Source organism: Mustelus asterias, chromosome 2, assembly GCF_964213995.1.
Source record: "Mustelus asterias chromosome 2, sMusAst1.hap1.1, whole genome shotgun sequence".
In the NCBI taxonomy this organism is placed as follows: domain Eukaryota; kingdom Metazoa; phylum Chordata; class Chondrichthyes; order Carcharhiniformes; family Triakidae; genus Mustelus; species Mustelus asterias.
In genome coordinates, this window is record NC_135802.1 from 152,938,038 (window position 1) to 152,964,215 (window position 26,178).

Consider the following 26,178-nt stretch of genomic DNA (forward strand, 5'->3'; position numbering starts at 1 on the left):
TCCTTTCTTGTTATTGTTGTTGCTGCACAGTAACTGACTTTGGAGTTTCTATTGGACTGTTTCCATATCTGCCCTCGAGAAACTATAGTAACCAAACCGGTTTTAACCGGCCCAGTTTCAGGAGTCGCTCCCATTTGAACATTTTTTTTCATGCCTAGTAGGTTCTGAGCTGTGGCTTTACTGTAACCAGGTGTTGTAAGTTTCGACTATTGAACCCGCAGCCATTACGTCACAGCGTATGCATGCAATGCATCAGCCTGAGCTCTGTAGCAACAAATAGTAGATGTCTGTTCACTTCAAGTTTTTTTTTCTCCCAGGCAAAGCAAAATCTATAAGATCGTAAAACATAGGAGCAGAATTAGGCCATTCGGCCCATCGAGTCTGCTCCGCCATTCAATCATGGCTGATTTTTTTTCTCAATCCCCATTCTCCTGCCTTTTCCCCATAACCCCCAATCCCCTTATTAATCAAGAACCGATCTATCTCTGACTTAAAGACACTCAATGACCCGGCCTCCACAGCCTTCTACGGCAAAGAGTTCCACAAATTCACCACTCTCTGGCTGAAGAAATTCCTCCCCATCTCTGTTTTAAAGGATCGTCCCTTTAATCAGGGGTTGTGCCCTCTGGTTCTAGTTTTTCCTACTAGTGGAAACATCCTCTCCACGTCCACTCTATCCAGGCCTCGCCGTATCCTGTATGTTTCAATAAGATCCGCCCTCATCCTTCTAAACTGCAACGAGTACAGACCCATAGTCCTCAACCGTTCCTCATACGACAAGCTCTTCATTCCAGGCATCATTCTTGTGAACCTCCTCTGAACCCTTTCCAAGGCCAGCACACCCTTCCTTAGATACGGGGCCCGAAACTGCTCACAATACTCCAAATGGGGTCTGACCAGAGCCTTATACAGCCTCAGAAGTACATCCCTGCTCTTGTATTCTATATCTCTCGACATGAATGCTAACATTGCATTTGCCTTCCTAACTGCCAACTGAACCTGCACGTTAATCTTAAGAGAATCTTGAATGATGACTCCCAAGTCCCTTTGTGTTTCTGACTTCCTAAGCATTTCCCCATTTAGAAAATAGTCTATGCCTCCATTCCTCCTTCCAAAGTGCATAACCACACATTGTAATCCATCTGCAACTTCTTTGCCCACCCTCCTAACCTGTCCAAGTCCTTCTGCAGCCCCCCTGCTTCCTCAATACTACCCGTCCCTCTACATATCTTTGTATCATCTGCAAACTTAGCAACAGTGCCTTCAGCTCCTTCCTCCAAATTGTTAACGTATATTGTGAAAAGTTGTGCTCCCATCACTGACCCCTGAGGCACACCACTAGTCACTGGCTGACATCCCGGAGGAATGTGGAAGACTTATTCTTTCTCTTTTTCGGAAAAACGATGAATTGTAAAAGAATTGAAAATTCTCATGGGGAGTGGCATACAAAGGGCATTTCCTGCACCCAAACCCACAGGAATTGTGTCAGATGTGTTGCTAAAGGGCCCCAAGATGGAGTCATGATGGGACCTTTGAGTTCGATACCTTAAATTGAGGCATTCTTACTATTTTCCACACAATTCTTGAGGTCTAGCTTTCTATAATTTTGGAAATTTAGGCTGAAAGGTCTAATTAGAGACTAAATACTCTGTTTGTTATGTAACAAGATGCTCTAACTTGACAGACTGTGGGGCGGCACAGTGGTTAGCACTGCTGCCTCTCAGCACCAGGGACCTGGGTTTGATTCTGGCCTTGGGTGATTATCTGTGTGGATTTTGCACGTTCTCCCTATGTCTGCCTGGGTTTCCTCCGGGTGCTCCGGTTTCCTCCCACAGTCCAAAGATATGCGGGTTAGGTTGATTGGCTATGCTAAATTTCTTCTTAGTGTCCCAAGATGTGTAGGTTATGGAATTAGCGGGGCAAATGTGTGAAGCTATAGGGATTTGCGGGGTAAATGTGTGGAGTTATAGGAATGGGAAGAGGGTCTGTGCAAGATGCCCTTTCTGAGAGTCAGTCAATGGGCCGAATAGCCTCTTGTAGTGATTTTATGAGATTATTTTGGACTCCGAATACATCAGTAGTTGTACAATCCCAACTGCATTCCAGACTATTAATGGAATGCTCTTTCCTTGCTCAACATTGTGGAGGCAGCAACAAAAACAGAAAATGCTGGAAAATCTCAGCAGGTCTGACAGCATCTGTGAAGAGAGAATAGAGCTAATGTTTTGAGTCTGGATGACGCTTCATCAGCCCCACTCCCTCTCCACAGATGCTGTCAGACCGGCTGAGATTTTCCAGCATTTTCTGTTTCAGATTTCCAGCCTGTGCGGAAATTTGCTTTTGCCATTGGGTGCATGCAGCTTCTACAATGGCAGAGAGAGCTCGGAGTACCAAGCTGCTGTCTATTTCACTAACTCATGATAACTGCTGTCCTTATCAGAACTGGAGAACAGATGGTTAACCGTACTGCACCAACATTTAAATCATTTTTTTTAGAATCCTTACAGTGCAGAAGGAGGCCATTTGGCCCATCGAGTCTGCACCGACCACAATCCCACCCAGGCCCTATCCCCATAACCCCACATATTTACTCTGCTGACACTAGGGTCAATTTATCATGGCCAGTCAGCCTAGCCCGCACATCTTTAGACTGTGGGAGGAAGCCGGAGCACCCGGAGGAAACCCACACAGACATGGCGAGAACGTGCAAATTCCACACAGACAGTGACCCGAGGCCAGAATTGAACCCGGGTCCTTGGCGCTGTGAGGCAGCAGTGCTAACCACTGTGCCACCGTGCTGCCCCAAACTTTTTTTGAAAAGAAAAGTGACAGACTACTTAGTAACATTTAACCAGCGCTGTGTGTTACTTGAGTATCACTATTTTTAATCCTAATGCAAATGATCTTATAATTAGCTCTCCACCTTTGAAATACATTTGGGAATTGTGTGCCGGTGAGTAAGCTTATTAAGATTCCCTGTAGTTCAATCTTTTAAATCTCTGCAGCTTGCAATTTGGAAAATGTAGCTTTGTGGCTCTTCATAATGAAGCCTGAACTTCTTTTCCATTTGGATTCAGCGATTATGTTTGTTGTATTTGTACAAGTCGTAGCTTTGTTCCAGCCTCCTGGTAGCACAAGTGGATTAACTGCCAATGTGTGGTGCTAGAAGAGGTGATTTTGCTTTTGTTTGAATTGCTACCATTACATTAGGGGCAGCACGATGACACAGTGGTTAGCACTGCTGCCTCTCAGCGCCAGGGACCCGGGTTCAATTCCAGCCTCGGGTGACTGTGTGTGAAGTTTGCACATTCTCCCTGTGTCTGGGTGGGTTTCTTCAGGGTGCTCCGGTTTCCTCCCACAATCCAAAGATGTGCCGGTTAGGTGGATCGGCCATGCTAGATTGGCAAAGTGGGATGCATGGGGATGCGGGGGGGGTAGGCTGGGTAAGATGCCCTGTTGGAGAGTTGGTGCAGACTTGATGGGCTGAATGGCCTCCTTCTGCACTACAGGGATTCTATGACTTCCAGCCTTTGATTTCACTCGTTGTTGCCAGATCTCATGCAGTAGTACAAAACTCCGTAATGCTGGAAGGATTGGTTACGTACAATGTTATGGTTTTTCCAATCTGACTCCTTCATTCTCACTCAAAATAAGTAAGAAATCATGAAATGACAGGAACTGCAGCAGATAGTAATTTAAAAAGTTTGAGACATGTTATGAGGTGAGAAAAGGACAGAACCCTGTTTGCTCATTCTTAGATATCCATGCTGATTATTGCTGTTGACCGCTGTATGCTCAAATATAATTTGCATCTTAAGTAATTAATTGTTAAGAATTAAACTTGCTTAACCTATTGGAGTGTAATGTGAGAGAGCTTACGGGCACACCTTAAGTTACCAACGGCACAGAATATGACCAATTTTTAGTTGTGTTGTTTGTTAGGCAAATGAAAAGTTCTTCTGCTTAATAAGTCATCGCTAAAAGTAGGTTTTTCACACTAGTTTTGGTTTTTGAAGACTTTTAATAGTGCTTTCTGATTTTCCTAAACTAAATGTCCATATACAGTAATGGAGAGGCATCAAAGTTTGAGTTCATTTTCCTGAATGTTGCATAATGAGGCAGCACAGTGGTTAGCACTGCTGCCTCACAGTGCCAGGGACCCAGTTCGATTCTCAGCTTGGGTCGCCGTCTGTGTGGAATTTGCACATTCTCCCCGTGTCTACGTGGGTTTCCTCCGGGTGCTCCGGTTTCCTCCCACAGTCCAAAGATGTGTGAGTTAGGTAGATTGGCCATGCTAAATTGCCCCTTAGTATGAGGGGGACTAGCTGGGATAAATGCATGGGGTTATGAGGATAGGACCTGGGTGGGATTGTGGTCGGTGCAGACTCGATGGGCTAAATGTCTTCCTTCTGCATTGTGTAATTCTATCTATAATTCTAAGAATTAGGAGTAGGCAATTCAGCCCCTCAAGCTTGCTCTGCTATTCAATACGATCTTTTCTGGGCCTCAATTCCACTTTCCTGCCCGTTCTCCATAGCCATTGCTATTAAAAATTTGTTTATCTCCCCAAATTTACTCAAAGTCCCGGCATCCACTGCACTCTGGGCTAGTGAATTCCACAGACTCATGACTCTTTCAGAGAAGAAATTTTTCCTCATCTCTGTTTTAAATCTGTCACTTCCTATCCTAAAACTACGACCTCTCGTTCTAGATTGCCCAACAAGGGGAAACATCCTCTCTAAATCTACCCTGTCAACGTTATATACCTCCATTAGATCTCCCCTCATTCGTCTAAATTCTAGAAAGTATAGGCCTAAACTGCTCAATCTCTCTCCATAAGACAAGAAACCCCTCATCCCTGGAATCATGGTCTGCAAAAGATAATTAGATAGTTATCTCAAACTCAAAAAACTGTTGGGCTGTTGGTAAAAGGCAAGGGAATGGGGCAAAAAGTGATTCTTTTCCTGAGAACAGGTGAACATGTTGTCCTCCTCTGCTATAACCTTTCTACGATGTACTGATTCTATATCCTATAAAGGTCATTGATTAAATGAAACAGGAACTTGAAAACCAACGGATTGGAAAATCACAAATGAAACTGTTCAAAAAAAGAGGGAGACAGAAAGCAGGAAATTATATGTCAATTAGCCTAACATCTGACTTAAGGAAAATGCTAGAATCCACTATTGGGGTGGGAATAGCAGTACATTTAGAAAATCATAATGCAATTGGGTAGAGTCAACATGGCTTTGTGAAAAGTAAATCATGTTTGACTAATTTATTAGTGTCCTTTGAAGAAGGAAAAAAAATCAATGTGGATAAATGTGGTGCATTTGGATTTCCAAAAGGCATTTGATAAGGTGGCACATCAAAGCTTACTACAGATAGTAAGAATTCATGGTATAGGGGGTAAGTTAGCTGACAGGAAACAGAGAGTAGGGGTAAATGGATCTTTTTCAGGTTGGCAAATTGTAACTAGTGGAGTAAGTACCACAGGGATCATTGAAGGGGCCTCAACTATTTACAATCTACATCAATGACTTGGATGAAGTCATGTACGGTAGCTAAGTTTGCTGAACACAGAGATGGACAGGACAGTAAGTTCTGAAGGGGACATGGAGTCATGCAGTCTATGGAGGGATTTGGATATGGAGAAAAAGTTTGACGGATGGAGTATAATGAGTGAAAATGTGAACATGTCCACTTTGGCAGGAAGAACAGAAAAACAGTCTATCATTTAAATGCTACAGGGTGTCCTGATACATGAATCACAAGATTAGTACACAGGTACAGCAAGTGATTAGAAAGCAAATGATATATTGGTATTCATTGCAAGGGGAATAGAGTATAAAAGTAGGGAACTGTTGCTATGCAATACACTGGCACAGTGGTTAGCACTGCTGCCTCACAGCGATTTCGGCCTTGGGTGACTGTCTGTGTGGAGTTTGCACATTCTCCCCATGTCTGCATGGATTTCCTCCGGGTGCTCCGGTTTCCTCCCACACTCCAAAGATGTGTAGGTTTGGTGGGTTGGCCATGGTAAATGTATGGGGATATGGCGGGGGTTAGGGCCTGGGGAAGGTACTCTGTCAGAGTCGGTGCAGACTCGATGGGCGAAATGACCTCCCTCGACACTGTAGGGAGTCTATGCTACAGCTGTACAGGGCCTCTGAGAGCGCATTTGAAGTAATATGGTTAGTTTTGGCCTCTGGAACGGTTCAGCCAAGGTTCACTCAAATGATTCCTTTGATGAAGGGTTTAGTTTATGAGGAAAGGTTGTGCAGGCTTGGGCCTGTAATCAGACTTGGGCGCTCAGAAGAATCTTATTCAAACGTGTAAGATTCTGAGGGGACTTGGCAGGGTGGGTGCTGAGAGGATGTTTCCCCCTGAGGGGGAGAATAGAACTAGGGTACACTAAATATAAAGAAAATAGGGGTCTCCTATTTAAGACCAAAATGAGGAGAAGTGATTTTTCTCAGAGTCAGTAGGCTGTGGAGTTCCCTTCCTCAGAGACCAGCAGAGGCTGGGTCACTGAATACATTCACGATGGAGTTAGATCTTCTAATCAAGAAAGGAGTTGAGGGTTATGAGGGGAAGACAAGTGAGTGGAGTTTTACCCATGATGTTATTGAGTGGTAGCCATGATGTGGAGATGCCGGCGTTGGACCTATTGGACTTTAACCTGGTATTCTGAGACTTCTTATTGAATGGTGGAGCAGGCTCAAAGAGCTGAATGGCCTCCTCCTGTTCCTAGTTCTTACGCGCGGTGTGAAGGGTAAACACTGACTCTGGTTGAGCTGATGATCTGTTTCTGCACTGTGACTTCCCTTGCTTCCTGTCTCAAGTTGTTTCAAGGCCTGGAGGGAAATGCTGGATAGACAACGAGAATCGTTGTATCCTCAAGTCCTTGAAAACATGAGCTCAGTAATCACACCGAGACACGTGCAGCATAAAGAACCAACACCTCGGGTGACTCTAGATGTTCCTGACTTTGACCTCTTGAGGACAGTGGACAGTGTTCAACAGAATCCGTATTGGACCTGGATAAAACAGCCACCTGCTCCACAAGTGGAAGGTGAGGGATGACCCAAAGTGTGATTAAGGCCATGATCCCCAGACCAAGGAACACATCCCATCAATCTGCCCACTTAAGATCTGTTGTGGGAAGCACCTCGTTCCTCCATCAAATGGAGAGCCAAACAAGGCAAGTCTCAGTCAGGAAAGTAGCAATCATATTGAAGACAAATGTCATGATGAGGAAGATGATAATGTGCAGTATTTCATACATCTCCCGCACAAAGCCTTTCTGTCTTGGGTAAAAATGATAATGGTCAACAAAAGTAGATTTAGACCTGCCTATCAAGGAAAGAGTTAACTTGCATTTTGTGTCAATTGTGGATTACACAGGATTCTCTACAGAAGCCACATTAATTACAGCCATCACACTCTGGACTCTCTTTAAGCACTGTTTGTGGACTATTATTTAAACGGTGAAAAATTACAACATGCTACTGTGCAGAGGGACCTGGGGGTCCTTGTGCTTGAATCACAAAAACTCAGTTTGCAGGTGCAGCAGGTAATCAAGAAGGCAAATGGAATGTTGGCCTTTATCGCGAGAGGGATGGAGTATAAAAGCAGGGAGGTCATGCTGCAACTGTACAGGGTACTGGTGAGGCCACACCTAGAGTACTGTGTATAATTTTGGTCCCCTTATTTAAGAAAGGATATATTAGCTTTGGAGGGAGTACAGAGAAGGTTCACCAGGTTCATTCCAGAGATAAGGGGGTTAGCTTATGAGGAGAGATTGAGTAGACTGGGCCTGTACTCATTGGAGTTTAGAAGGTTGAGGGGAGATCTTATAGAGACATATAAGATAATGAAGGCGCTAGACAGGGTAGAAGCAGTGAGGTTATTTCCACTTACAATGGAAACAAGAACTAGGGGGCATAGCCTCAAAATACGGGGGAGTCAATTTAGAGGAACTTCTTGTCCCAGAGGATAGTGAATCTTTGGAATTCTCTGCCCAATGAAGCAGTAGAGGCTACCTTGTTAAATGTGTTTAAGTCACAGATAGATAGATTTTTAATCATTAAGGGAATTAAGGGTTATGGGGAGCGGGCGGTAAGTGGAACTGAACCCACTATCAGATCAGCCATGATCTTATTGAATGGCGGAGCAGGCTTGAGGGGCTAGATGGCCTACTCCTGCTCCTATTTCTTATGTTCTTATGTATATTACTGCAGTGTGATGGGAGCTGAAAGGCAAATTAGAAGCCACTATGGACCTTCATAAAAATAACAAGGCAAGCCGAGACTTTTTTTGATTCTTACTCTTTCATGGGATGTGTGCATCGCTGGCTGGGCCAGTATTTGTTGCCCCATCTCTGAGGGCATTTAAAAGTCAACCACTTTGCTGTGGGTCTGGAGTCACATGTAGGCCAGGCTGGGTAAGGACGACAGATTTCCTTCTCTAAAGGACATGAGGGAACCAAATGGCTTTTACAAGAATCGACAATGGTTTCATGGACATTATTAGGCTTTTAATTCCAGATTTCTATTGAATTCAAATTTCTGCCCTGGTCCCCAGAGCATTATCCAGGGTCTCTGGATTGCGAGTCTAGCAGCGGTTCCACTATGCCGCTCGAAGAATGGAACTGCAATTCCAAAATAGCAACGCTTTGCATTTTTCTAGTGTAATCTAAACTAGTCTCTTGAACTAGAATGTACCAATGTATACAGCTTTTGAAAAACTGAAATGCTGGAAATGTGCAGGAAGTTGGGCAGCACACGAGGAGAGGAAAGATGAGTTAATTGCTAATGTAGACCGTTTGCCAGGACTCTTTTTTTTGTGACGGTCTGTACCTAAACTATTACCCTTGTTTGTCCATTCTCTCCATGGATGCTTCCTGTCCTGCTGAGAGTTTTCAGCATTTTTTAATTCATTATTGTTTTGGATTTCTAACATCTGAAGCTTTTGCTTCTCCGAATTCTGAATAGAATTGTCTCAAACAAAGAAAGCGAGCCTGCAGATCAGGTAAATTAAAACTTCCTGCGGTTCAATTAAACTGCACTAATTTACATGATTAAAGGCAATCAAGGTATTACAATTCCTTCGTATCATCTCAGAATAGGTGGCAGCAGTGCCTCACCGCCTTGGGAACCCGGGTTCGATTCCCGGTCTTGGGTCACTGTCTGTGTGGAGTTTACACATTCTCCCCGTGTCTGTGTGGGTTTCCTCCGGGTGCTCCGGTTTCCTCCCGCAGTCAAAAGATGTGCGGGTTAGATGGATTGGCCATGCTAAATTGCCCCTTAGTGTCAGGGGGACTGGCTGGGGTAAATGCATGGGGTTGTGGGGATAGGGCCTGAGTGGGATTGTGGTCGATGCAGACTCGATGGGCCGAATCCTTCTGCACTGTAGGATTCTATGATTCTATGAATATCAAAAACACGCGAAGAAAATCGTGCATTTGCAATGATGTGAGACATTTAAGCAATGGCATTGTTTCTTGAACCATAAATGTACCTTTATAAAGATTAGACTCTCAATTAAATTTGAGTCATTTCTAATTTCTAATTAGGGGAAGCGATGGCCTGGTGGTATTATCACTAGATTATTAATCCAGAAATTCAGCTAATGTTCTGGGGACCCAGGTTCGAATCCCACCACGGCAGCTGGTGGAATTTGAATTCAACAAAAAAATCTAGAATTAAGAATCTACTGATGTCCATGACACCATTGTCGATTGTCGGAAAAACTCATCTGGCTCACTAATGTCCTTCAGGGAAGGAAATCTGCCGTCCCTACCTGGTCTGGTCTACATGTGACTCCAGAGCCACAGCAATGTGGTTGACTCTCAACTGCCCTCTGAAATGGCTGAGCAAGCCACTCAGTTGTATCAGCGATTCGAGAAAGCAGCTCACCACCACCTTCTCCAGGGCAACTGGGGATGGGCAATAAATGCTGGCCAGCCAGCGACGCCCATTTACCAGGAACGAATAAAGAAGAAATTACTGTGCGTTTCCGCTTGTCTAACGAGATATTTTAACTACAGTGTAGTCTAGTTATGGATCGATTCTCTTCTGCCCTCGGTGGTCCTCCCATTATATCCGCTTTTGGTCTGCTGTGTTGAGGTGTTGGACTGAGTGTACTGCGCTTTTCCATTAACCAACTTCCTCGATCTGCTTGTTGCAGGGCTGCTGCAGATGGTTGAGATCATTCTGAACCTGGTGGTGCTGATCTGTGCAGCGGCAACCCAGAGCGCCTCTGCTGGCTTTGCGAGTATTGGAGGCTTCGGGAGTGCCTATTATTACAACATGGGTTATGCCAACAGTGGATTTCTAAACCACGAAGTGCAGCAGATCGGTGAACTAGACGTGCAGTACAACAGGATGAAATCGGCCACTGTGTACTGCGCGGTGGGGCTGAGTGTTGTCCTCTTTGCTTTCGCCGTGGCCTTTTTTATTGGCGGATGGGTGATGCAGCACAACAGGTCCTCCATGCAGCACGGTACACTCTCAAACTTCCTGCTGCTGGAATGTGTGGCGAAGGCTCTTGCGGCTCTGGCTTACATCATTGGAGTGGCCTTGTACCTTCACTTCATTCATAAAATTAATGCCACTGACACGTGCCAGCAGAGGGAGTCGCTCTACAACCGGCACGGCTACAGCTCAGTGAAATGCGCCATTCTCGGCACGGAGGTTGCAGTTTCTATCTTTGCTGTGATGCTGATCGTTGTTTACGTTGCCGGAGTGGTATTTGGTGCCCTGGCTTACCGAGAAATGCAAGCTACGCAGGCAGAATACACAAAGTCCCCCGGGACCTCCACTGTGCAGGGATCTCCCGAGATGGTGCCAATGAAACCTGACCTTTTGTACATATAAACATGGTTCCGAAAGTGAAGATGAAATTACAAATCAGAAGATGGATTTGTCTGATTTTTTACCAGCAGTCTTTACCAGCCTACAGCCAGTTTTGGGATTTGAGAGTACTGTTAACACCAATGATATTTGGCACATTAATATAGAAAAGTGTAATATTTGTGCAAATCAGTTAAATATAATCGGGTGACAGACCACAAAATAGTCAATTTGAATTCATCATAACACTTTAGTTAAGTTAAATTAGACATATTCTTTTGATTCAATAAAGGATGTAATGGATGTTAGTTTTGTGATATGTATATTTTAGACCATTGTCTCTGTTACAAATTTTAATGTTTACATATTTGCCAGTAGCCTCCTGTATGGCAGCAATTTTTTGTAGAAATGATTGTGAAGAGTTGATCAAATTCATATATAAGCTATTAGTTAATCACTCAGTTTTATGCATTTCTGCTAAACAATTAAAGTCTGGATCAGTGAAGGAGCTAAGTTAACAATTTGAATAGATTAGATATCAAAAACTGATGTTGTCTTTGTACGTTTTATCTGAGTTGATGCAGTTAATGTTATGGATTTGTACTCCAGTGAAATTCCTGTTTCAGAGTGCAGACAACTGAAATTCCTCCTTGTGTGTGTAGCTCCAACTGTCATTAACCCACTGAAGGGGCACATTAACCTGACCACCGGTCCTTTGATGCTTCTGAAGTATAAACGGAAATGTGTTTTGACTCCCAGTCCCGTTGTAACTGCTCGGAGTTGCAGAAAATTCTATATGTAAAGTAACTTGCCTTTGACAGTTCCTCTGCAGACATTGTGCCAGACACTACAAGGAGGGCGGGTGCTTTACTCTAGAGCTAAGCTAAAAATTGTGATATACATATTTTAGACCATTGTCTCTGTTACAAATTTTAATGTTTACATATTTGCCAGTAGCCTCCTGTATGGCAGCAATTTCTTTGTGGAAATGATTGAGAAGAATTGATCAAATTCATATATAAGCTATTAGCTATTATATCATCCTAGATATAAGTGATACTAATATCATAGAGTCTTAGAGGTTTACAGCATGGAAACAGGCCCTTCGGCCCAACTTGTCCATGCCGCCCTTTTTTTTTAAACCCCTAAGCTGGTCCCAATTGCCCGCATTTGGCCCATATCCCTCTATCACATATCTTTGTGTTCTCATTTTACCATACTTCACCATTGCAGCAAGCTACCCCTTTAGCCTGACTCATCATGGGATGGCAAATATATTTTAGAAACTGGACAAAATGCTAAATAATTTCCAATGGCTTTGTATCATGGAATCTTTTATTGCCATCATGTCTTTCATGACGTCTGATATTTTACTTTATATCCCAAGCAATTTCAAATTGCTTTCTTGTGTCGCACAATTGTTAAAAAACAATGATAATGATGGTTAAACAAAGAAAATGAGAACACATCATGATAAATTTGAAAATAAAAAGGACAAAGTAACTTGATTTGGGCATCGACCCTTTCAGACTGAAAGTCACACAAGCTTCTTTTAACAGGCTTATTCAATGGGAAGGAGGGATGTGAATGGTGGTGTGGTGGTAACATTGCTGGGCTAGTAATCTGGAGGCCCAAGCTAATACTCTGGGGGGCATGGGTTCAAAACTCACCAGGGCAGCTGATGGAATTTAAATTCAATTTATAACATCATAGAATCTACAGTGCAGGAGGCCATTTGGCCCATCGAGCCTGCACTGACAACAATCCCACCCAGGTCCTATTCCATAACCCCACATACTTACCCTCCTAATCCCCCTGACACTAAGGGGCAATATAGCATGGCCAATCAACCTAACCCGCACATCTTTGGATTGTGGGAGGAAACCGGAGCACCTGGAGGAAACCCACACAGACATGGGGAGAATGTGCAAACTCCACACACACAGTGACCCGAGGCCGGAATTGAACCCAGGTCGCTGGTGCTGTGAGGCAGCAGTGTTAGCCACTGTGCCAACATATTGCCCTGGTTTCTGGAACACCAAGCTAGTCTTAGTAATGGTGACCATAAATGATAATTGATTGTTATTTAAAAATTCCATTGATTCAATAATGTTCGTTTAGGGAAGGAAATCTGCCATCCTTACTCAGTCTGGTCTTACATGTAACTCCAGATCCCCCACAGCAATGTGATTGACTCTGAACTGCTCTCTCTGAAAAGACCAAATAAGCCACTCCGTTTAATTAGGGATGGGCACCAAATGTTAACCTTACTGGGTTGATGCCTGGATAATTAAAAAGAATGTTCCCTGGCATTTGAAAAGTGTGTTTAGCAATGAACTAAGGTGATAATTCAGATATGCATTTATTTGGGTTGACCACAAGAATAAACTGTCAGTAACAGGGGCGGCATGGTAGCATAGTGACTAGCACTGCTGCCTCATAGCATGAGGGTCCCGGGTTCAACTCTGGCCTCAGGTAACTGTCTGTCTGTGTGGAGTTTGCATGTTCTCCCCATGTCTGTGTTGGTTTCTTCCAGGTGCTCTGGTTTCCTTCCGCAGTCCAAAGAATCATAGAATCATAGAATCCCTACAGTGCAGAAAGAGGCCATTCGGCCGATCGAGTCTGCACCGACCACAATCCCACCCAGGCCCTACTCCCATATCCCTACACATTTATCCGCTAATCCCTCTAACCTACGCATCTCAGGACACTAAGGGGCAATTTTAGCATGGCCAATCAACCTAACCCGCACATCTTTGGACTGTGGGAGGAAAATGGAGCACCCGGAGGAAACCCACGCAGACACGAGGAGAATGTGCAAACTCCCGACAGACAGTGACCCAGGCCGGGAATCGAACCCAGGTCCCTGGAGCTGTGAAGCAGCAGTGCTAACCACTGTGCTACCGTGCCGCCCCTTGTGCAGGTGTGGTGGATGTGCAGGTTAGGTGGATTGGCCATGCTAAATTGCCCCTTAGTGTCCAAAGATGTGTAGTTAGAAGAATTAGCCATGGGAAATGTGTGGGGTTATGGGGATAGGGTGGGGGAAAGGGCCTGGATCGAAGCAGACTCGATGGGCCGAATGACCTCCTTCTGCACTGTAGGGATTCAATGAAATATTATCAAAATCTTAAGATCAGTTACTACGTTAAAGTTGATGCCAACTATTCTGTTTACATTCTTTTAGTTTCTTTTGGCGGTGTGGTGTGTAGGTGAGCAACATATAAGTCGGGGACAAAAGATATTTGGAAATATTGTATTTGTGATTGTTGTTTTGTTCTCACAAATTTGATAGAATTTTTTGAGGAGGTAACTAAGTGTGTTGATGAAGGTAGGGCAGTTGATGTCATATACATGGATTTTAGTAAGGCGTTTGATAAGGTCCCCCATGGTCGGCTTATGATGAAACTGAGGAGGTGTGGGATAGAGGGAAAGTTGGCCGATTGGATAGGTAACTGGCTGTCTGATCGAAGACAGAGGGTGGTGGTCGATGGAAAATTTTCGGATTGGAGGCAGGTTGCTAGCGGAGTGCCGCAGGGATCAGTGCTTGGTCCTCTGCTCTTTGTGATTTTTATTAATGACGTAGAGGAGGGGGCTGAAGGGTGGATCAGTAAATTTGCTGATGACACCAAGATTGGTGGAGTAGTGGATGAGGTGGAGGGCTGTTGTAGGCTGCAAAGAGACATAGATAGGATGCAAAGCTGGGCTGAAAAATGGCAAATGGAGTTTAACCCTGACAAATGTGAGGTGATTCATTTTGGTAGGACTAATTTAAATGTGGATTACAGGGTCAAAGGTAGGGTTCTGAAGACTGTGGAGGAACAGCGAGACCTTGGGGTCCATATCCACAGATCTCTAAAGGTTGCCACTCAAGTGGATAGAGCTGTGAAGAAGGCCTATAGTGTGTTAGCTTTTATTAACAGGGGGTTGGAGTTTAAGAGCCGTGGGGTTATGCTGCAACTGTACAGGACCTTGGTGAGACCACATTTGGAATATTGTGTGCAGTTCTGGTCACCTCACTATAAGAAGGATGTGGAAGCGCTGGAAAGAGTGCAGATGAGATTTACCAGGATGCTGCCTGGTTTGGAGGGTAGGTCTTATGAGGAAAGGTTGCGGGAGCTAGGGCTGTTCTCTCTGGAGCGGAGGAGGCTGAGGGGAGACTTAATAGAGGTTTATAAAATGATGAAGGGGATAGATAGAGTGAACGTTCAAAGACTATTTCCTCGGGTGGATGGAGCTATTACAAGGGGGCATAACTATCGGGTTCGTGGTGGGAGTTACAGGAAGGATATCAGAGGTAGGTTCTTTACGCAGAGAGTGGTTGGGGTGTGGAATGGACTGCCTGCAGTGATAGTGGAGTCAGACACTTTAGGAACATTGAAGCGGTTATTGGATAGGCACATGGAGCACACCAGGATGATAGGGAGTGGGATAGCTTGATCTTGGTTTCAGATAAAGCTCGGCACAACATCGTGGGCCGAAGGGCCTGTTCTGTGCTGTACTGTTCTATGTTCTATGTTCTCTTAAATATTGTTTGTTCATTTTGGGTTTTGCCGTACATTTAAACAAAGAAAACTTACTGTTGCTGTAATGAAAATATTTACCTTCCTCGTTTGTAGTTTAGTAATTGTAACACATTACCTATGTGATTTGAAATGGTGTGCCAGAGGATATGGAAATCGTACTACCTGTCCAGGAACTCGTTTGATTCATTGGTTTACAAAAGACCTTTTTTGTAAACGGTTCATTGTTTTTTATTTGTAAAACAAGCAGTCCACTGGTTTTGACTTTGTGCTGAAATGGGAGTATTGGCGCCATGGATTAGGTCATTTGATGAAATGGATTGAGATCCTTTTGTACGCACTGGGAATGCCTATCTTCCTGATCAGGAAGAAGAGAAAATGCAACTAGCTGAATCAATAGAATCCTTCGACATTGCAGAAGGAGACCATCCGGCCCATTGGGTCTGCAAAGGCTCACTGAAAGAGCATCTTACCAGGCACCCTCCCCTCCCCTGTCCCACGCATTTAATATGGCCAATCCACCTAACCCGCACATCTTTGGACTGTAGGAGGAAACCAGAGTACCCAGAGGAAACCCATACAGACTCCGCACAGATAGTGACCCAAGCCGGGAATCGAACCTGGTTCCTTGGTGATATGAGGCAGCAATGCTAACCACTGTGCCACCATAATATCTCTAAATGTATTTACACTGCTGTGTTGAGGTTTTTTCCTCTGGTATTTTTAAACCATTGAAGTACAATTCTGCAAATGCTTGCTTCCTGAATCAGCTACTCTTCGTATGTAAGCTGTGAGACTGGGAAAGGCATCACAGCTCAGCTCAATCCTCCTTGCACATTACTCAAATCTTTGGTATACTTCCAGCAAATCGGGAGTGGGGATATTTCTTCTCCCAACCCCCACCCCTCCTGATCTGGGGCTGCTGAGTTCCTAAGGGGCAACAGAAACTGTCCTGGATTTGGCAATCTGCTGGTGAAGCTATGATGAAATGTATTTTGTTTTGTAATGAACTTTTACAATCTGCAGGTGAAGGCATTACAATGCTGGGTTAATGAGTCTACTGGGTGCGGTGATATGATTGTATGGTCTAAAATCAGTACAACATTATCTTCATTACAGGTCGATAACATAATGAGGAGCATAGGTAAGGGAGATAGTCAACATCTTTTTCCAAAGGTAGGGGAATCTAAAACTAAAGGGCATAGGTTTAAGATGAGAGGGGAGAGATACAAAAGGGTCCAGAGGGGCAATTATTTCACACAGAGGGTGGTGAGTGTCTGGAATGAGCTGTCAGAGGTAGTAGTAGAGGTGGGTACAATTTTGTCTTTTAAAAAGCGTTTAGACAGTTGCAAGGGTACAATGGGTAGAGAGGGATATGGGCCAAATGCGGGCAGTTGGGACTAGCTTAGTGGTTAAAAACTGGGCGGCATGGACAAGTTGGGCCAAAGAGCCTGTTTCCATGCTGTAAACCTCTATGACTTCAGCTCTGTTGCCACAATTTGAGTTTCTTTATGACTCATTTAGCAATGAATAAACAAGGAAATATACTGGGTGCAAGTGGCTCTACCTATATATACTCCAAACACAGCTCGATGTTTTCTGAAGCCAAACTGTTGTGTACAGTATCATGGTGAATTGTAACAATGGCATTAGGTTACGGTATGGTTTTGAAAGATTTATGGGCAGATGAGGGAACTTAATTTGTTGGAGGCCAAGAGTCAGTTTCACTACGGCGGGATGAACTTTAGCAATTACGTCCTCGGGACTTTCCAGCTTCCCAACGAACAATATTGGGAAGCCATTTTGCATGCATTAGCATGTCATGGAAGCTCATTAAAAGGCCAGCTCCAGTTCCCTACCAGCGAGATATTAGAACATTCACCACTGCACATAAGTGGCGTGCACTTGTCATGGTCGGCTCCTCCCATGGTTAGTGGTGAGTTGCTGTTGCATTGCCCTCTTTGGGGAGTGTCTGTAAATGGGAGACTCTGCTTGATACTAAGTGGTGACAGTGCAGGTTACGTGGAGGATGACCAAAGAAGAGTTAGCGGGGAAGGGTGGGGCACTGGCCGGGCAGAGGTGGAAAGGCTGATCTGGATGCCCTTTGTCGGGACCTTTGATCCCATGAGGAGGTGGCAGGATGGTGACTTCTTGCCAGTCCTCTCTGCAAGAATCGGAAAACTTCCCATATGTAATGAGTTGGAACAGTGCAGCATTGCGTGTAGTCAGCTATCCCGTTCCCCAGCAGACATCACTCCCATTTCCGCACCCACCACCGAACTTGGATTCCAGAATAGAAGATTCCAACCCGTTAGTCTGTAGACTTTCTTAAGAGACTTTGCTGCTTTTCAGATGGTCATGGTGAAGACCACATGGCATCTACGTTTTGTTGACTGGCATTTTGGTTCTTAAAGTGCTCAGTTTAACATCTTGGCTTTTCCCACCTAACTACCTATTTTCACATCTTTGCATTAACATTTTGTACAGATTTGTACAGAGTTCCTTTGTACAGGCTAGGGAACCGTGGTGCACCAAAAAAGTTTCTTTGTTGGTTAAAAAGAAAAAGGAGGCTTATGTTCGGATGAGACGTGAGCACTCGGGTAGTGCACTAGAAAGCTTTAGATTGGCTAAGAGGGAGTTGAAGAGCGAGCTTAGAAGGGCTAAAAGGGGACATGAGAAGACTTTGGCGGATAGGGTTAAAGAGAATCCTAAGGCGTTCTATAGGTATGTCAAGAACAGAAGGTTGGTTAGAGCAAGTTTAGGGCCAGTTATAGATGGCAGAGGGAAGTTATGTGTGGAACCGGAGGAGATTGGTGAAGCATTGAACCAATATTTCTCTTCGGTGTTCACGCAAGGGGACATGAATATAGCTGAGGAGGACACTGGGTTGCAAGGGAGTAGAATAGACAGTATTACAGTTGATAAGGAGGATGTGCAGGATATTCTGGAGGGTCTGAAAATAGATAAATCCCCTGGTCCGGATGGGATTTATCCAAGGATTCTCTGGGAGGCAAGAGAAGTGATTGCAGAGCCTCTGGCTCTGATCTTCAGGTCGTCGTTGGCCTCTGGTATAGTACCAGAAGATTGGAGGTTAGCGAATGTTGTCCCATTGTTTAAGAAGGGGAACAGAGACTTCCCCGGGAATTATAGACCGGTGAGTCTCACTTCTGTTGTCGGCAAGATGTTGGAAAAAATTATAAGGGATAGGATTTATAGTTATTTGGAGAGTAATGAATTGATAGGTGATAGTCAGCATGGTTTTGTGGCAGGTAGGTCGTGCCTTACTAACCTTATTGAGTTTTTTGAGAAAGTGACCAAGGAGGTGGATGGGGGCAAGGCAGTGGACGTGGTATATATGGATTTTAGTAAGGCGTTTGATAAGGTTCACCATGGTAGGCTTCTGCAGAAAATGCAGATGTATGGGATTGGGGGTGATCTAGGAAATTGGATCAGGAATTGGCTAGCGGATAGGAAACAGAGGGTGGTGGTTGATAGTAAATATTCATCATGGAGTGCGGTTACAAGTGGTGTACCTCAGGGATCTGTTTTGGGGCCACTGCTGTTTGTAATATTTATTAATGATCTGGATGAGGGTATAGTTGGGTGGATTAGCAAATTTGCTGATGACACCAAAGTCGGTGGTGTGGTAGACAGTGAGGAAGGGTGTCGTAGTTTGCAGGAAGACTTAGACAGGTTGCAAAGTTGGGCCGAGAGGTGGCGGATGGAGTTTAATGCGGAGAAGTGTGAGGTAATTCACTTTGGTAGGAATAACAGATGTGTTGAGTATAGGGCTAACGGGAGGACTTTGAATAGTGTGGAGGAGCAGAGGGATCTAGGTGTATGTGTGCATAGATCCCTGAAAGTTGGGAATCAAGTAGATAAGGTTGTTAAGAAGGCATATGGTGTCTTGGCGTTTATTGGTAGGGGGATTGAATTTAGGAGTCGTAGCGTTATGTTGCAACTGTACACAACTCTGGTGCGGCCGCACTTGGAGTACTGTGTGCAGTTCTGGTCCCCACATTACAGGAAGGATGTGGAGGCTTTGGAGAGGGTGCAGAGGAGGTTTACCAGGATGTTGCCTGGTATGGAGGGGAGATCCTATGAGGAGAGGCTGAGGGATTTGGGATTGTTTTCGCTGGAAAGGCGGCGGCTAAGAGGGGATCTTATTGAAACATATAAGATGATTAGAGGTTTAGATAGGGTGGATAGTGATAGCCTTTTTCCTCTGATGGAGAAATCCAGCACGAGGGGGCATGGCTTTAAATTGAGGGGGGGTAGTTATAGAACCGATGTCAGGGGTAGGTTCTTTACCCAGAGGGTGGTGAGGGATTGGAATGCCCTGCCAGCATCAGTAGTAAATGCGCCTAGTTTGGGGGCGTTTAAGAGATCCGTAGATAGGTTCATGGACGAAAAGAAATTGGTTTAGGTTGGAGGGTCACAGTTTTTTTTTTTAACTGGTCGGTGCAACATCGTGGGCCGAAGGGCCTGTTCTGCGCTGTAATGTTCTATGTTCTATGTTCCAGATGGAACAATGCATACCACTATGAGGTGCAGTAGTACAAAATAAAATGTTAAAAAGGTTATTATATGCCACAAAGAAAAATGTGTCTGCACTCTACAAATAGAATAACAAATCCAACGTTTAATGTAAACTGTAAAATATGGCATGAAAATTAGTTTGACTTCAAAGATGCATTTATTTTTTGCAATAACAATGTTGATTGGGACAGAGGGGATAGACATGTTTTAAAGTTCATTTCAGAACAAATCATAAATGAATATTTTTGGGTGAAATTTTGTACTTTAACTTCACGCTGTAATTCATTTAAGAAAATAAATTGTTTATTTTCCCTTTTTTAAAAGCATTCTTTACTGCATCTATTATTAAAAACTGGACGAAGAATGCACATTGTTGCCTTATGTTTAGACATTATTGCAAGAGCTAAGAAGAGTGAAAGTAGTCGTATTCAACCTGCTGGGTACTAATTCCTCCAAATATCTTGTTGCCAATACAACAAAAGTATTGAAAATAGTGACTGAATTCAAAAAATGGAATTGAAATATATTTTTACTAATAACATGAAATGGAATAACCCCGGAATATTTACATAAAGCCAAAATCACAAGTCCAAAAGTGTGAATGGTGGTGAATTACAGTTCACTCAGGAAGTCTGGGTTGCTGTGGTGACCTGCACATTGCATGTTGTGACCTGGATCATGATGGTAAATGCTTCAACGTTCTTCCATAGAATCCCCACAGTACCAAAGGAGGCCATTTGGCCCATCGAGTCTGCACCGACTCTCCATCAGAACATCCCAACCAGGCCCTATCCTTGTAGCCCCACGTATTTACCCTGCTAATCCCCTACCCTACACATCTTGGGACATTAAGGGGTAATTTAGCATAGCCAATCCACATAACCTGCACATCTTTGGACTGTGGGAAGAAACCGGAGCATCCGGAGGAAACCCACGCAGACACTGGGAGAACCTGCAAACTCCAAACAGACCCGAGGCTGGAATTGAACCCGGGTCCCTGGTGCTGTAAGGCAGCAGTGCTAGGCGCTGTGAGGCAGCAGTGCTAGCCACTGTGCTGCCGTCACATAGCTGACCAGGTATCTCTCTCACTCTTAGCACTTGCCGTGGGCATGTGTTGGATGGATTTGCAGGTCCGTACTCCACATATTGGCCACATTGTGGACCACATCTTCCTGGACCATCATGTCTTGGGCTGGGATTTGAACCGAGAACCTCAGGCTCATAAGTTCAGGGATACTATCCACTGCCCAATAAGACCTCCCAAAAGTGAGTGGTTGGAATTAAATAACAGGTTACTTTTAATCTCTGAAGAACCATGCTGACTTTATCAGCTCAACAATCTACAGCTTGCTGTTATTTGTAAAAAAGGTTATCATTTCAGGTTGATGATCTAATCCAGCGTCCACATAATTTGTTCTAGCATCAGTGGGCAATGATATTTTTTCTATGATGAAAATCTGTCACTCTTAGTGTTGAATTTGTTCTCATGCTGGCCTTGCATGTGTGATCAATCACAACAACATTTATAATGTGGGTCTTTTTTTTGTCACCCAAGTTCTCAGCTTAGTGGCACTCATTTCATACATGAACAATTTACCGAAAAGTTGACTAACTTTGAAACTCTATTGAAAGCTATTGTCAACAAATACGTTTTATCAAACTAAATTTTTGAATCTGTTTATCCACTGGCTTGAATGAGCTACTAAACCATGTAAACACATCATCAATCATCTAGTCAACCGTTTGGGAGACTTCATTGGCAAATATTAACCAGTTCCAGGAGGTTGATGTTTAAACAATCACGTAAAAACATCAGTTTTTATGGGCGGCACGGTGGTTACCATTGCTGCCTCACAGCACCAGGGATCGGGGTTCAAATCCAGCCTCGGATGACTGTCTGTGTGGAGTTTGCACATTCTCCCCATGTCTGCGAGGGTTTCCTCCAGATGCTCCGGTTTCCCCCCACAGTCCAAAGATGTGTGGGTTAGGTTGATTGGCCATGCTAAATTCACCCAAGTGTCGGGGGACTAACGGGGTGGATCAGTGGGATTATGGGGATGGGGCCTGGGTGGGATTGTGGTCTGTGCGGACTCGATGGGCCAACTGGCCGCCTTCTGCATTGTAGGGCTTCTGTGATTCTATGATCAGTGGGGTCTACAAATGGACATATTTTGCTTGCATTCATCAAACTGTTTAATAGATGTTAAGAAATACAAAAGTAATGAGCTATGTGTAATTTGAATCACATTTTCAGGCTCCCCATGCATGCTTACACACCATCCAAAAAGATTATTGATTCATTAAACATGACCAAATGGCCGATCATAGAAAGAAACTATTAATTGCCTTCCACTTTCTTTTTAAGGAAATAACAATAAAATTAGCTTCGAAATAATATTGTCAAAGCTAAATTTTTGTACTTCTGCCTCTGGATTTTGTTTCCTGTTAGGCTTTTCTTTGTCTGTATCCTTTCATTCATATTTATTGTGCTTCAGAATTTCTGTTTTGAAGAATTGAGGATTTCTTATGACGAGAGTCAGTAAAATGTACTGCCAATTCAAGACTGTTTATACAAGTTTTTTTTACTTTCCAGATATGCGAAATGTCCCTTACTTGTTATAATCATTATTTAAATTTGGAATATTTTATTTGTGAATAAAAACTTTAAATAACATTGTAAAGTTGCTTTCAGGTGTAAACGAGTCCAACTTCAAGTCTCACCCAATATCACATGAGCTGCTGCCTCTTGACATCAGTTACCCCAGAACCATTCATAGGTCATTCTTGTTTTTGTCCCAGTGGGATGGTAATCTGATCCATGGCTGGCACAGTGGTTAGCACTGAGGCCTCACAGTGTCAAGGACACGGGTTTGATTCCCAGCTTGGGTCACTGTGTGCGGAATCCGCACGTTCTCCCCCCCATGTCTGCTTGGGTTTCCTCCGGGTGCTCCGGTTTCCTCTCTCAGTCCAAAAGACATGCTGGTTAGACGCATTGGCCATGCTAAATTCTCCCTCAGTGTGCCCGAACAGGCACCAGAGTGTGACGACTAGGGGATTTTCACAGTAACTTCATTGCAGCGTTAATGTAAGCCTTCTTGTGACACTAATAAATAAACTTAAACTTTAGCTGGGATATTTGGGATGAAAGTTTTCCTTCTCCTCCCATCAGTGAAAATAGGATTGAGGCCCTAACCCCATGTGTTGTAGCCACAATAGGCACAAATCCTAATGCTGACTCTCACCCTGGCTACAAACTCCTAGGCATCACAGGGGGCAACAAGGGTTGGACGGGGGCAGAGCACGAAGAAAAGGGGACATATGCTCTCTCTGTCCGACCCCAAAATCCAAACTACACTACAAGTGGCAAGTGAAATCAGCCTTCACCATAGTTCCCCCCCCCCCCCATCCCTCCACAACACCCAGTGGATTGTGAGGAAATAATTTAACTTTCACAAAATGCATAGTTATTGTGTGATTGCATGGTTTTAAAATCTTTGTGTTTTGTTTACAGGTGTCTTGCAGTTCACTGAGATAACAACCAATCTCATGGTCCTGATCTGCGTGGCAGCATCGCAAGCAGCGATATCTGGCTACACCTCCATGGGAGGACTTGGGGCGGGTGCTTTTAGCATTGACTCAGCGTACAGCCCTTTCCAAGGCACGGAGCTTCAGCAGGTCCGGGACCTCGACATGCAATTTAGCCAAATGAGAACCCCTGGAGTCTACGCGGGGGTAGTTTTTAGCATCGTTGCAGGTTCTCTCACCATTCTCTTTTTAGTGGCCGGTGCTAAACCTCTTCACCGCCTTTCCCCAAAAATTCTCATAGCCGAATTTGTGTTCAATATTCTTGCCTGTGTCGGGTACATAGTGGGCGTTGGACTGTACTTGCATCTTATTATTACCGTAAACAGTACAGAAGTCTGTAGATTAAGAAACCGTTTGTATGCCGGCCGTGGTTACACCTTTATGAATTGTGATGTTCAGGGGGGAGATGCTGCCGTTGCTTTATTTGGCTTGATTTCTGCTTGCTTGTATTGCGCAAGTGCCGTTTTCAGTTTTCTGACACTGAGAACGCTGAAGGAAATTATGAAAGATATGTATGGGGACAATGCAATCCACCACGACTTTGAGGATGTTGAATATAAAGAGCCTACAAACCATCGGGGGAATAACGGTGAACAACAGCTTACGACTCTTATGTAAAATAGTTAACTCAAGTATATTTTGTTTCCCCAGTGTCTCAAGGTTTAGCTAGTGATCCAATCAGCCATGAAGGTGCCATACTCAATCACTGATCAGTGTTGTGTTACTTGATATCATCTGTGGTAGTGGACATCAGACATAACACAAGGAGCAGAAGTAATTCGGCCCCTCCAGCCTGCTCCACCATCTTGGTGGTCCCAGTTCTACTTTCCTGTCTTCCCCCAGTAATCCACGTCGCCTATGCCTATGAAAAATCTGTCTAGCTCTGCCTCAAATAAATTAAATGACCCAGCCTCCAACGACTCTCTGAGAGAAAGAAATTCACCTCATCTCTGTCTTAAAGGGGAGACCTCCTTATTCTTAAAATGTGTGTCTCCTAGTTCCAGTCCCCTCATGACTGGAAACATCCTCTCAGTATCTATCCTATCAACCCTATATACCCTATACCCGTCCAAAAGATGTGCTGGTTAGGTGCATTGGCCATACTAAATTCTCCCTTAGTGTGCCCAAACAGGCACCGGAGTTTCACTAGGGGATTTTCACAGTAACTTCACTGCAGTGTTAATGTAAGCCTACTTGTGACACAAATAAATAAACTTAAAACTATACCCTAGGAAGATTACCTCTCATTCTTCTAAACTCCAGTGAGTATAGGCCCAACCTGTTCATTCTTCTAAACTCCAATGTGTATAGGCCCAACCTGTTCAACCTTTTTTCATAAGACAAGCCTTTTGTTACAGGAATTGATTTGAGAGAAAGAAAACTAAAACTGGCCAGCATCCCAGGGTTAGGAAAAAGAAATTCCATTAGAGTTTCCACTTCTGAAGGTAGCCCTCCAGTAACATTCGCAGAGGTGTGCGCATGTGGATGTTAAGCAAGAACACCATCAGGCTTGGTTAGCTGGCACAAGTTAAAGCTCATGTGTGAATAATGACCTGGCTGAGATACTGGAAGGTAACTCGCGGAACTAAATGCTACCAAGCTGAAACAAAAATATTTTAAATAGTTCCATTTAACATGCTGGAAAAATGTATTTTTAAAAAGTAAATTGTAAAACTGAAGATTTATAATCTAAATATTATTTTAAAACAGTTACAATTTCTTTCCATATTAACATCAAGGCAATGACTGCAACCATGGGTGGGATTTTCCAGTCTTGCTTGCCCTGAAACTGGAAAATCCCGCCCAAAGTCAACAGACCTTTCCATGGTCCACTCCTTGCCTGCTCCAATTCCCTAACGGATGGGACAGTAAAATTTGTCCCCATGTGTTTAATACCAATCCAAGCTAATTGGAAGATGATAGTTTTGCAAAGTTTTGAAAATTTTACATGCTATTGATGGCATGATACTCCTTTACACAAATCGAGAAAATCAAAGCTGAATGTTGCTCATCAAGTCACGTGGTTCAATTAATCTGCTGTCCATCACTGAGTGGTGGCAATGGGATGGTACGATGTCCAGTGTTCATGCCTATGCATTGTGAATTTGGGTTAGTGTTGAATAGCTCAAGCTTCACTCATTCTCTTCTGTCCAGTGTTGTAGGTTTTTCAGTCAGTTCCTACCCTCATCATTAAAGATTTTCAAAAATATATTAAGCAAATTATATTGCAAGAGCTGCAAAGATCACATTAATCCAATACCGAAGTGGTACATTTTCTGAAGGTATGTAGTGTGCTTGCTACTGGAAGGAATAATCATGATACAGCAAATTTACAGATTGAGATCAATGGAAATTGCTTTGTGAGGAACTCTGGCTGTAAATGAAATGGAACCTAATACATCACATGTACAGTAAAATACTTGGTTTTATATCCTATCTTCATTTGCATGAGGCTTAAATTTCTTAAGATTGTCTTGAGAATATTTTTAAATAAACTGAATTTCTGAAGTATGCGTTTCATTTGTGTTCCTGGCAATTGAGTGGATCAAACTGAGAATCTGATGAGAGAAAGTATCGGTTTTCTCATTTTTTTCAACCTCTGTGTGTAAATTATCCAAAAGAATGTTGTTGCCTGAGATGCCATCTTGAGCATGTGGCCATCCACACTTTCAATGCAT

At 43.7% G+C, this 26,178-nt stretch overlaps 1 protein-coding gene and 1 long non-coding RNA gene across 4 annotated transcripts in view; one reads left to right on the forward strand and one right to left on the reverse strand.

Moving 5' to 3' along the window:
* Positions 1-12,765, reverse strand: part of LOC144479753 (uncharacterized) — a 79,890-nt gene extending 67,125 nt beyond the window's left edge. Inside the window, exon 1 of the long non-coding RNA XR_013495560.1 lies at positions 12,719-12,765. This is a non-coding gene — a long non-coding RNA (uncharacterized LOC144479753). The remainder of the gene's footprint in view (positions 1-12,718) is intronic.
* Positions 1-26,008, forward strand: part of LOC144479687 (MARVEL domain-containing protein 3-like) — a 39,708-nt gene extending 13,700 nt beyond the window's left edge. For 2 of the 3 annotated variants that reach the window (XM_078198717.1, XM_078198725.1), the window contains exon 4: positions 23,427-26,008. In XM_078198717.1, the coding sequence (XP_078054843.1) occupies positions 23,427-24,118 (692 nt within the window). In that variant the 3' untranslated portion in view covers positions 24,119-26,008. Of the gene's footprint in view, positions 1-10,191; positions 10,973-23,426 lie in introns of those variants that run through there. The other variant, XM_078198733.1, reaches the window with a different exon arrangement.
* The last annotated feature ends 170 nt before the right edge of the window (positions 26,009-26,178 follow it).